The 13562-nt window shown below is 41.4% G+C and overlaps 1 protein-coding gene across 4 annotated transcripts in view; it reads right to left on the bottom strand.

Annotated features, from left to right (window-relative positions):
* Positions 1-13562, bottom strand: part of Ctnnd2 (catenin delta 2) — an 896229-nt gene that overhangs the window by 237875 nt on the left and 644792 nt on the right. For all 4 annotated transcript variants that reach the window (XM_060380401.1, XM_060380399.1, XM_060380400.1 and 1 more), the window contains one exon: positions 10877-11009. In XM_060380401.1, coding sequence (XP_060236384.1) covers positions 10877-11009 — 133 coding nt within the window. The remainder of the gene's footprint in view (positions 1-10876; positions 11010-13562) is intronic.

The raw sequence follows: 13562 nt of genomic DNA on the forward strand, positions 1-13562 counted from the left end.
TACTGTTTTTTTCTCTCTTCCTTCCTTTTCCCCTTCCTTCCTTCCTTCCTTCTTTCCTTCCTTCCTTCCTTCCTTCCTTCTTTCCTCCTTTCTTTCCCACAGTGGATAGGCCAGTTGTGTAACAAAACAAAGAAACAAACAAACAAAACAAAACCAAAAACTAACAATGACTTTTTTTATTTCTTTAGCAGATGTTTATTGAATTGTTGGCAGATTACAAAAATGTGGAATTATTTTGTCTTCTTTCTGTCACTTAAAACATAAACATAAGCTTACATGAAGGACTGATAAGATTTGTTACTGACAAATAGCTGACAATCATCCTATGTCCTCTACAGTTTCAGGGTAAAACACAGTTAGGTAGTTTAAAGGACCAAGGACCCAACTGTTGAGTGTCTAAAACACTTTGATACTTACCTGCAAATCATAATTATCAATATTAGTTTTTCCAAAGATTATTTATTTGTTTTTTATTATTTCATGTTCATGGGTGCTTTGCTTGCATGTATGTCTGTGCACCATGTGTGTGAACTGCCTGTGGAGGCCAGAAGAGGGCACTGGATACTCTGGAATTGGAGTTAGAAATACTTAGGTCCTATTTGGGCTGGAAACAAAAACCTGATGTTTTTGTAAGAGCAGCAAGTGCTCTTAAAAGCTGAGCCAACTCTCTAGCCCCACTATGAACATTAGCTTTCTGGTAAGTGTGAGTCTTTATCTTGAAATTCATATCTAATAAAAACATCCTCACAGCTAAAATATTTTCCATTGTTGAAAAATCCCCCTTCCATTCTCTGAGATCCCTCTGGCTCTCTCAAACGATGTCCAAGTACAATTACAAGATGAAGCTCAGAAGTGCACATGTGACCTAATTCTCACTTTGCCTGCCTCTTGCCAATAGTCCCCAGATATCTCCATGTAAAAACAAAGTAGAATTCTGTGGGATGAGTCTGGGCATAGTCACAACTTCTTAAACACAAAAACCCCAACTTCTCCCCAAACAAATAGTGGATTGGGTCCTAGTCCCATAGGCTGTGTATATGAATGTGGCAGTCACGTACTATCTAGAAGTAGTAAATTCTGAAATGTGTAGCATCCAGAGAATAATCCAAGTTCTCATGTGTATAAACCCAAAGAGTCCCGGCAGTATGCACCTGGGCTGTACTGCACAGCTTCAAGGTAGCCTTGGCTCTGGACAAACCTATTTTATATATTAAATATTATGGGACATGTAAAAAAATTCTTAAATGGAAAGGAATCATGAGTTAGAGAAGGTAAGAAGTCCCAGTCTATAGGATCCTTCTTCTTAGTGTCCAAGGCAATAATGGATCATTTTCTGAGGTATCATATCTCTATGATATAACAGAAAAAGAGCAGGGTGGTATTTATGAAGGGAAGGTATTATTCTTGATTATGTTTCCCTATTACCTACCATGATGATAAAAATCCTTTAAACATGATCAAAATTCAAGGCATGTGTGTGTTGCAAATGAAAGAAAGAGTAGCTGGCAGGTGAGAGTTCCTACCCTATGGCATAGGAAGGTGAGAACTGGGTGATGACTGAGGGATAACAGGGAGAGACAGGACCTCAGTTAACCTAAACAGAATTAAATGAAGGGTCCTCGTAGTTTAAGGATCAGGCATTCATTGTCTCTCTTCTTTTTTTATTTATCATAAGCTCAGTGACTCCTACAAATAATGACTTTGCCAACTTATCCTTCGTTCTCTTAATCTGTCTTCATTGTCCTCAAGCCCCTGCTCTAAAGTACAGATGATATCACCTGTGGTTGGTAGCTTGTCCTCACTCCCACTCCAAAACCCATGAAGACAGCATGTGGAGACCATGACTTCCCTTGAGGTTCAGTGCTGAAGTTAGTCACAGAATTCCTACTAGAACAGTACCTGTCCATCCTTACAAATGCACAGATTCTGGCTATTATCGTAATATTTACTCTCAACTAGATTTCAAGGGACATTTTGGCTTAACAAGATTCTGGTGAATTCTGTTGGTAAGCTTGTCTCCTCATACACCATATATCTTCATACATAAGTAAGTAATACATTCAATCATAAAATTCTATTTTTTTCCAAACAGTTACGCAAACTAAAATTATCCTTGGAGATCCTTACAGAAAGCATCTAGTATGTTCATGCATACTGTATGGCTTCAGAAAAACCAAACGCTTCTAAGAAGGCTCTTTTGGAACCCAGGGAGCAAGGTATTTCCACATTGGCAGCATAACCAGGATGAGGGGATCTGTGGCCTCTGATTCAAAATGAAATGGTGCGGTAACACCAGAAAATTTGGGAGAGTATTTGGGACACAAGAGTGAGGCCAAGTTCACTTATTGAGAACAGATTTACGAAAAGAGAAGTTGCAGACATGAGCTGCTAGCACAGCCATGGGATGGAAACCCACATGGTATATGCATAAGTGATGATACCTGAGACTTCCTGTGGCGTAGCAACCAGGATTTTGATAAAATGCCTTCCTTAGCTCTGTGCCATGGAAACCTAAAGAAGTTTTAGAAAGAGAAACCCCAAAGATGACAGATAAACAAGATGTATCCTCCTTGGTTTGATGATTAAGAGATTTATTTTTTCCAACATGAAAGCAAGGCTTCAGGATGATGAGTGAGCAGCAATAAGAATCAAACAGCTACTGGGAGGTGAGAGGCTAGAGATTTCTTGCTACTGGTCTCAGAGAAAAGAGAGAGAGAGAAAGGGAGAAAGGAAGGAAGAAAGGAAGAAAAAGGAAAAGGAAAGGAGAGGAAAGAAAGGGACAATGCTAAGGAAAACAGTTTAGGTTTCATATAAAGTATATCATTCTCAGGGATGGATTCGTGCTTCAGATATAGGTCTACCTATAAACATGAAATAGTTCAGTTACAGAAATGTAATATGGAAAACCAAACATGGTGGCACATGCCTGATCTTGGGACGTGGAGAAATGAGAATGAGTTCAAGTTCAGCTATAAGACATGAGACCCGGTCAGAAAAAAAAATAAAGTGTACCACGGAAATACAGCCCAGAAGAAATCCCTGTGTAGCACATACATGTGAACCAACATCCTGGCAGAGCCTTTGTTTCTCTTTCTCATAACTGTGCAGGCTAGAAACTATCCCAGGAATGGGCTGATAAAGAGGAAGATCCATTCGAACAGGAAGAGACTGTAACCCACAAAAGAAATGAAATTAAAATAAGCCAGAGTGAACAAACCAAGACTGGAAACATACAAAGGCTTAAAAGACACCAGGGGCACACCTGTTCCAGTCACCACTCCACTTCTGAGGTGGCGCTCTCCACTCATCCCTGTCTTGCAGAAAGAGCGTCATGCACTTGGTGATGTAAATCCAGTTTCTTGTTCTCACACTGGGTTCCTAAATTCTACTACAACAGTGGTCTGAAGCCTTGATGTCCTCCAGCTTCTTGAAAGAACCTCAATAAAGTTACACAGACTCTAGCCTGGACATGTTTCTACTCAGAACCCTCTTCTCCATCTCCAATATTTCCCATTACAGAGTAATCTGGAGGCACCTCCAGTCCCAACACACTGATTCGTTCTTGCTCCTTGTCGGTTTCCTCTGGTGGAGTGAACAGAGGATAGCATACACTTTTATTCAAAGCCAGGCCGTAAGAACACCATCTCTTCTGTGGGTAATCTGTGTTGAGGTGGTTAGTGGGCATCAGACGGGCCTGTCCATGTGGCGGGAGCCTTCTGGTGCCCTGCTGTGGGCAGTCTCAATCTGTGTCTTCTGATGCTTGCAGCTGTCTTCATCCCATAGTGCTGTGATCCAAAGGAACACATCCATCTTCCCATCTGTTCCTAGCCTCCTCTCTCCTCTATAACTTTGCAATGGTCCACCTTGAGGAGTCCTGTAATCTTAGGGCAGTCCTAGATCCCCAGGACAACCTGCATCCTCATGTCAACCCTCCATATGGTCTGGAAACACAAGGCAAGATGTGAAGCTAAGGAAGGTGGGCCTCCTATAAACATCATGGCTCTTCCACCCTTCCATCCCATCTTCCCCAAGTGGTATTTCTGTCCCTTTCTTTGTTCCTATGAAGCAGTCATGAAACCACTGAAGAATCTACCAAGATATAGTCCACTGAAGAGTTCTATCAAGTTCTATCATGATCCTCATGGATACACTTTGTACTGGGTATAATAGTTGTTCATGTCTGTATCTGAGACTGTAAGAAGTATGCATTTGGCATGCCATGCTGGCATCTGAGGAAACCTAGAAGGAGAGCCTCTATCAGCCCTTAGTCTCTTCCAAACTTGAGAAAAACTTCCAAGGCCAGACAGGCCTGACCAGCTGAGGGATGCTCTGAATAGCTCAGGCCCAGGAAAAAGAGGCAAGAGAAGTGACAGGAGCAGGCGATGGTGATAGGGGTTTCCAAAGCAGGCGATGAAGGGATGCATGTGTCGGGAAGTGCTAACCACATCCAGGCCCCAGGCCTCCTTTCTATAAGTAGAAAAGCCTGTTAATAACCTGGTCCCGGTGTCTCTGGATATTTCTGTGTCTGCTGCTTTCTCCAAAGGGTCATAATCCTGACTTTCTCCTTCATCAATCATGCCTCAATGGAACCATATTTGTCTTCTTTATTTCTAATTCTGCAGCAGCCTGTTAACAATATTGCCATCCTATTATCTCCTCCACGGAGGTTGAGTTACGGTCCTTTCCCTCTGAGGCCTCATAACTGGTGCTCCACCTCCTCTATCATCCTTCATGTGTGAAGGACCAGGCTTTCAGGAAATTTTAAGAAATGCATTGACTATCATCTTCACTCATTCCATATTAGCTCTGGCAGCCCGGTGCTCACAGGGGACTACACATCATTTGCCTCCTGTGTCTGTGAGGGCTGTGATCTTTGCAAGCTTTCTGACCCAGATATTGCTCCTAAGCCCATTTGCAGTCTCTTCCTCCTCCTGCCTTGACTGTAGCTGATGAGATGACGAATCTCCTTGGAAACAGGTCCTATAACACTATTTGTTAACATCACCGCCTCCTTTTCAGTATTTCTTAGCTGATAGCAGCAGATCATAGGAGATGGACCAGCAAAGAGGGTGTCTACAAACATTTTTGTCTATAAAACCAGAACACTGGTTTTAACTATTATAAAGTTGACATATGCTCAGTGCTGGCAGCACAGTGGTGTCCTTGCCACACAGAGCCCCTAGGCCACTGGGCTGGTAGTCTAGGACTCAGAGGGACAAACAGCTTTCCCAAGGTCTCAGAGCCACACAATACTATAACAGCCAGAGCTCAAGTGCTGGCTCCAGCATCTTTTGATAAGAACAAGCCATTCAGCTTCTTGATGCCTAGCAACCAAATAGAGTTTCTTTAAAAAAGAAATGAGAAACAATTTACAATGAGGGTAGAGAAAGAATCATTCGAAGGCAATTGAGTGAAAAGATGGATAGAACCTTCCCTTGAATTACATGAAGTAGGAAAAATCAGAAGGGAAATAAAATCATGAAGCACTTAACATGGACAGGAACGAGTCCCAATTTCTTTAACATCTGAAATGTTTTAAATCAGTCTGAATAAAATCTAAATTATGGAGAATGGGACATTTACATAGAAAGATCAATTTCTGTGTTCCAGTTAAATAAAGACACTTTCAAGTTGGAAAAAAATAGTATATATGATACAAATTGGACATTTTGTGCACACATGGATGCATGTATACACACACACACACACAGGAAGACATACTCAAAACTGGAAGTGGTGACACATGTCTATAATCTCACATAATCTCAGCACTCAGAGGCTGAGGTGAAAGTCAGTGCTACCCTGGGCTACTTGGTGAACCTTTGTCTCAAGGGAAAGAAAAAGGAAATGCTATAGATACACAGAAAGATAACCCTCAAAGCATAAGGGCTAACTCTCAGCCCTAAGTGGGTACATCATTGATAGTGTTTTTCTGGCAACTTCTGCTGCTCTGCTTTTCTTTCTTTTTTTTTCTTTCTTTTAATCTTGAGCTATTCATCACTGCAAAAAGCAGGTGGCTTTCTGCTTTGTTTTGTAGGTGTGGGTTCCTTAACCCACATATCAGTACTACTTGAATCTCCCTTTCAAGGCAAACCTGGCAGTAAGTCACCTTCTCAGTGTCCACTAGAATTAACTTTCTGTAACAACAAAATCACACTTTAGGAACCAGAATGACAGAACGAGAAGAGGCTGTTCTGAGGTAGGCAAATACGACCAGGACTGTTTTTCTAGTACAATTCTCCTTATCATGGAGTGGCATGTTTAGTGATAGATTCTTCAAATGTTTCAGTTGCATATTTGATAGTCAAGCTAATTTTTCTTGTAAGAAGGGATCAGGTCACAACTCCACATTAAATCTTCATTACTGGCCATTTGCCACTTTTTCCCACATGTAGGGGCACATTACAGTTTCTAGAGAAAAAGCACGTTTGTGCATAGTCCTATATTTAAGAGAAAACACATCCTTAATTTAAACATTTTACACTTTTTATTAAACTAATTTCCACTTAATTAATTAATTTCTTTATATTTAATTTAAATATATAATAGAGTAAAATATTAATGTTTTATTATTTAAAACAACCCTTTGCTGTGACTTAGATGGGTAGAAGTACTTTTGTATCTCTAGGGTGTACTACTTAAATGCCCTGAAGTACACAGACTGTAACGCTCTTCACATGTGACTACAGGAGCTCATCTTCTTGTCTACTCAAGGGTGTATACAAAAGAAGACAGAGAGAATGAATGCAGGCAGGAAGAGCAGAGATAAACCAAATACTTTACAACTCATGAAGATAGTTGGTGTTATCTCCAAATCAATGGGATGCTCTTGGCATGCTTAACTGAAGAGGGTTTCCCAGAAAGAATGAAGAAAGGGTTGATGAAAATGCTCAAAAGTCATCAGTCTGGATGCACCGCCTCGGACATGCTTGCAGGCCATATTCTTGAGCAAGCTTCCATATCCCATATCCCTCTGACTGAAAGCAATCTACTGCGACATCTCCATAAATTTAGCACTGTTCAGATATTACTAACATCTACCCACGCAGTTCAAGCCTCTGCTCATTTAAAATACTACCCACTTAGATACCAGATGCCGGTTAGCTGCACAGAAATGAAGCGAACAAGTGGTCACACATTGCATTGTGACTGCTCAGATTCTCTCCTCACCCTTTCTGCTTCCTCTGCTCTATATTGCTATTTCTTCAGCTGCTTTTCTGGTGATCTTGCCTTAGGCTCTGGGCGAACTGTGTGTAACCCTCCTATCTCTTCTAATCTTCAGGTGTTTGCTGATCTTCAAAGTATATACACTTAAATATCCTACCCGGGATGGGGACACCTGACGAGATGCCAAATTCACCTTAGCCACTGGACACTGTCATGCTGACACCACCCAGCACTAACTCCTCAGCTTTGCTGCTCTGCAAGGATTCTCATGTGCAACTTCGTTAGCTCCACGGGAAAAGGTGGGTGGCGGGCTTTCATCTGTTGATTTAAGGAAGTGAGTCCAAGACTTTGTACCTGTAAGTTGCAGCATCATTTTGAACAAAACTGAATTTCTTGACTTCATTATTTAAAAAACTGTACAAAACACCATGATAAGGAATGGGGGAGCTATGATTTATGGCTCTCTGTGTAGAGGAGATTTAATTCTGCCTTCTGCTCAATGGCCTATCCATTGTGTGAGCAAAGTCAATACCAATAATGAAATGTAGACTGAAGGGCTAAATCAATTCCATAAAATGCAATAGAAAGTCTAGAGAACTGAGTAAATTTGGAAAGGCTAGTGCCTGCCAGATTAGTGTTTGGACAACAGGTAATTACAAAAATCAATACCTGTATATGAAAACATGACAGGCAGCCATCCATCACAAAGGGAGGAGTAATTGCTAACAGTCTGGACTCTAAATAAGGATGAGAGGACAAAACTAGTGAGTAGAATTCTTTTCAGAGTTTACTCATTTGTGTGTGGACATGTTCATTACATATGCCTCCCCATGTGACTGTGGGAAGTGGGGGGCCGTTTCACCTCATGTCTCAGCTCAGTCTTAAGTCATGCCCTCGGTCCTACACCTCCCTGTTCTTCCTCCTTCTAATACAGCTCATGGGAACCAGAGGACAATCATTATGGGCACTAGCAGACGAGGCTGGGAGGACCAGTGGGGAGGAGTTCCACTGATATTATGAACTGTCCTTCCAGTGCTAGCTGCTGGAGAAAATTCCAAACACTGAGAGCTCAATGACACCTACAGCAAAAAGAAAGAAATATATGTGCACATGTATGCACACCTGCACACACACATACATCTAGACTTGCTCACAATTCCACAAACTTATGCACACACTGACAAATACAGACATAAAAAAGAATACTTGAACTTACACATGCATAAGTATATACAAATGTACACAGACATACTCATGCTTACATATGCTCACAAGCACACAAAGCATATAATATACACATGTATACACTGACACATACATACAAGTTATTAACACAAGTTGACACATATATGCCTTCATAAGCTAAAACTGTAACATAATATCTTGTGTTCCTAACCACAAAACTGTAGATGAAGAATGTTCACTCACTAAGCTATCTGCATAGATCAACTCATTTAATCCCACAAAGCCTTGCCAGTACACATTTTCCACATCACTAGTTTTTACATGCACATATTTCTGCTTCTGTATTTTCCTCTTTTAAAATTTCTCTACATTAAAATGTAATTACATCATTCCCTCACTTTCCACTCCTTTACTACATTAAAGAGAAGCCAAGAGGTTCCAGAAGACAACAGCTTCTGTTCCAGATGACAGGCTTGGCTGCCGGCATGGGACGCTTCTTCTATCTGATTTGATAGATGTGTTGGTTACCCTTCACTGCACAGCCTCTGTCCACCACATGACACAGAGGGTAATTCTGATACAGCAACAAGTAAGTCTGCTGTCAGGCTGCATGGCAGCCAACAGGCCTAGAGGCCAGTGTGCAGAGCATGTGTGTGCAAGCTAGTCAAACAAGCGGGTATGGACTGCTGTGGGACATGGTGCCCGTGGGGCCTGTCTGGGCAACTTGCTGTTCTGATGGTTGGCTTCTGAAAGCTTAAGAGCTGTCACTTCCCACTGTCCCTTCTGTCCCTCATCCAAACAACCCAATAGAAAGCTCAGGCATACCCCCACCCCCTTGACACCAGCAGGAGATCTGAACCAGAGGAGACCCAGCCTGTAGGTAAGAACTCACTGCCCAACCATTCACAGTGCTGAGGCAGTGCCCTTTCCAAACCTCTCTCCAACCACCTCTGGAGTATGCGGGAGCTCCAGTGTTTACTCCTGAAAGCCTCACCATGTGAGCAACTATCCCTTGCTGTTTGTTCTTGGGGTCTGAGTGATGTCAGCAATCTCAGTATCAGCACAAGATTGGTGGCAGAGACCCAGCCCACTTGGGACTAACACACCACATGCTCCTGAATCAGCATTTTGCCAACAACAGAATGAGAAACTTTCCTGACCTTGGTGGAAACTTGAAAAGTTCTCCTCTGAGAACACTGTCAGAAAATGGTACCCTACTCAGGAATCTGCCCTTCACTTTGCACAGTGACTGGGCATGAAGGGTGTGTTAAAGCAGGGACTGTAAGACAGTGTCTATACAGAATATCTGTCAAATGACTTTAATGTAATTCAGGTCGTCTAACAGGTGCTACATTTTTACATTTTAAATTTACCCTTGATGGTCAATACTTTTCCTTGTCTAAACTTTGTCTGTCTTAGTATTTCAGGTTAGGTAATTCCATGCTGTGTGTAGCTGCCCTGTACATTCCAGCATACTCTGTGGCATTCCTGGTCTCTGCCTCCTAGGTATCACTTCCACCACCACATCCCTCTCCAGCCCTGATAGCTGAAACTATCTCCAGCAACGAAACATAAGTGAAGGGCTAAATCACAGATCGTTGAGAAGTACAGACAAATGTGTTTTCTGATGATGGGCATGAACCACCTTCTTAAATGGAAGTCTGCTGGACTACATACATCCAAATGCAAGCAAGCCCAAATCCACAATCAATTGCAATGGGATCCTCCTATCTTTCCCTTTCACTGTCAAGCCAATTTGGACTCATGCTCAGAGTTGCTAACATGCTATGGAAATGACTCATGACAGTTCATAAAATCTTTTAAAAACTTTATTACTCAGCTACTTGCATGCAAGTGGGTGTCCCTGTGTCTGAAAAAAGGAATTTGAGTTTGCTGTGGTGACCATGGTAATCTTCCAGAAATAAGACACACTACAATGCGGTACATACCTTAGGGCATCCCAAAAACACGGAGTATTTTAACAACCATTTATGTGATGGACAGAGACAATAGCCTCCTTAATGGATCACATATATCCATATTATATCCACTGCTGCTTCTGTGAATGGCTCAGAACAGTTGGTTATGTGACAAAGCCGACAGTGCTCATCCTACTAACAAGTTCTCAAAGACAGACAGGCCATCATGAATCCTGACTATAATCCGAGGAGATAACAATTGATGTCTTGCATTTTTTAGCACTGGGAAACAGATTACTCCCAAAGACAGAATTAGGAGAAGGAAGACAAATCATAGCAGCATGAAAACTGAAAACTCGGCTTCTCCAAGATGGGAAGGCCTTCCTGGTCCTCTCATTCTCAGTATGCAAACAGAAAAGAAAGATGCGTGCATACTCGTTCTACTAATTATGCGACTGTCTCAGTCTCAAAGATGAGTCTCCATGTCGACAGTGGGAATTTTATACTTTTCATGTTCCTGTATCTCTTTCGGTCGGGCGTGACTAAACATACCCAAGTGCGTATGAACCCAACGCCATCCACCTGATGACGCTAAGGGCACTTACCTCTGCTTTAATTTTATTGTCTCCAAAACAGAGGTGTTGCAGGTAAGCTGCTGCATTGGACTGGACGGAAGGAAACTGATGCTGCAGCATCTGTATCACTTCAGGCAACTCCGGGTCTCTCCATCCAAATTCCCTGAATGGAAGGAAGCAGAACACGAGATGAGCACAGCATATGCAATGTTTTCCCAAAACTTACTAAATGTGCTTAACAGTCTAGACAACATCTCATGACTGCTCTGGCCTCCTCATGAATAGATGGGTACACTGCAGAGAGCTTTTCTGAAAAGCTCTTGGGTACCACCTTTTAAGTATCCACATATGTATCTGTTCATATTCCATGAAAATTACATACATGTGATCCAAACTTTGCAACAGAAAATTTACAAAAGATTAGGAAAATAAAACTGAAAACGTCCCTCATTTTTCACTTGAACATCAATGGGTAGAGGACACATTTTCCTAATATACGATTTCAAAAGACAGGCACATAGCATTTGACTAAATTATCAGATGAGAAAAATAATGGGTACAATACAGAATGTCATGATAGGAGGTGAGCATGCTGATGCTGTTATTTGACTATTGTTATTTTCATAAGGTCTTCTTCAAAAGGAGACCATCCCCAACGCTGACAAATAACACATGTATTCAAAGCCTTTTAAGAGACAAAATGAAACAAAGAGAGATACTAGACTTGTTAAATAATTATCTGAGGTTGGATGTGTAGCAGTATAATGACTCTATGATGGAAAAGGATTTATTAAAAGAGCTATTCAATGAATGTTTGTAAATCTTATGTGCCCTGTCTTTCTTTATATATTCTCTTCCTTACAAGAAGTAAAAGTCAGTCCAAGAAGTTGGTTATTTGTTTACTTTCAATATACATATACTCCAAAATATTTACATGTATTCTAAAACTCAACTTTTTTTTTTGTATTGTTCATGAAGATACTCTTCTAAGGAATCTTTTAGCTCCCTCAGGTAGGCTACATGGCCAATAGGGAAAACTCTGCGGGTTCTATTCCTACAGCACAGAGTTAATTTTTAACAGAGAAATAAAAAGCAACCTCCGAGACCACAGATAAAAACTTCACCTCACAAGTCATAACGGGGACAATTTATATGAAAGATGGGCTAGAGGAGAACTAGGGTGACTTTGTACTCCTACTCCTGGCGAAGTTACTCAGAAGCACACATCTTACAGCTGAGGGTCAAAGCTGTTGGCTGAGCGGAGGAATCATGAAAAATGGGGCAGAGAAGGGAGACAGAGGTTAAAAGTTTCCGGGCAGACTCTAACCAGCTCTCCTTATCTTTCTTTTATCACAACCAGTGGAGCTGTCGAGCAAACACTGACGCATGTTGGTCCTGAAGACAAATGCTATCGGAAGGCTTTGGAGGATGGCTAGATAAAGCATTAGATTTCATGTGCAAGAAGACTTCAATAAATTTGCATTATTCCTTCTTATGCTAACATATTTCCCAAAAGATATCCAGCGCATATTTGCTGAAAAATAGTTAAGTGATTGCTGGTACTGAATCCTCCTAGCCTATGTAATCACAGAAGAAAATAATTGTGGGTCAAAAAATGAGAGGTCAGTTTTCCTCTTAATTTAATTTTCCTTTTGTTGCATGATTCTAAATCACCTCTGTAAAGAAAAAAGAAAAAAAAATCACTGTCCTCTAATAGAGGCCTAGTAGAATTATATTTTTTATGTAAATAAAGCCCAAATCTACAGTGTCCATAAATCAAACTTCCATGAAAAGACACTGCATGGCTAAGATAAATGTAGGTAAACTTACACTTTCAGAAAGCAATTAGTAAAGAACTCATTCCAGCCTATTTTATTAGCCAGATGGTAATTGCTCTATTAGGCAATGGTTTATAGGAAATACATCAAGAACACCTTTTGAGCAAGAGGCCCAGATAAAATTCTTAGGGGTCTTGAACATGTATGTGTACATTCATCCATGTATGTGTATACAGACACACACACACACACACACACACACACACACACACACACACCAGACTCAAATTGGCAGATGAACATTCCAAAAGCATTGTGAATTCCATAAGACCTCCAAGCTGTTCTCTGACAGGTCAAAGGAAGGCTGCTGCAGCTCCCTCAGGACCCCATCCAAAAGTATCTATGATCACTTCCCACCTCATTGCTCTACGAGACTCTAGTGTGGATTTGAGTGCACTCTCCTGCTTAAAGCCCTTCAGAGATCCCACTGTCTGGGAAGAGAGGCTTGGCTATCCCCCAGTGCCTTCTATACTACGCTGGATCTATACACTGATATAGTGGGGCAGGGACACTGGCTGAGCGGATACCCAGCGAGCCCATCTGTTGGAGTGAGGTAACAATTCCTACCTTAGAGTACTGCTGGGATGGTTAGGAATAATAGTTACAGCTGGCACCCAGTGTGGGCCCTCTAGAAATGTCAGGGATTCCATATAACTAGATGAAGGAGAGAAGAATAATAAATACAACTATCTGTAACTCCTAGAAGGTGAACTCATAACTCTCGTTTGTTACTGGGCTTTACCCTGGAAATGTTAATGGAACTGGAGAATATGCAAATGTAACCTTTCCTCCATTGTAGCTTGTCACACAGACCAACAACATTGTGACTACACCCTCACTCATGTATGGACTGCCTGCATTGCTAAGATCACAAAGGC

The sequence above is a fragment of the Meriones unguiculatus genome, chromosome 3 (genome assembly GCF_030254825.1).
Source record: "Meriones unguiculatus strain TT.TT164.6M chromosome 3, Bangor_MerUng_6.1, whole genome shotgun sequence".
In the NCBI taxonomy this organism is placed as follows: domain Eukaryota; kingdom Metazoa; phylum Chordata; class Mammalia; order Rodentia; family Muridae; genus Meriones; species Meriones unguiculatus.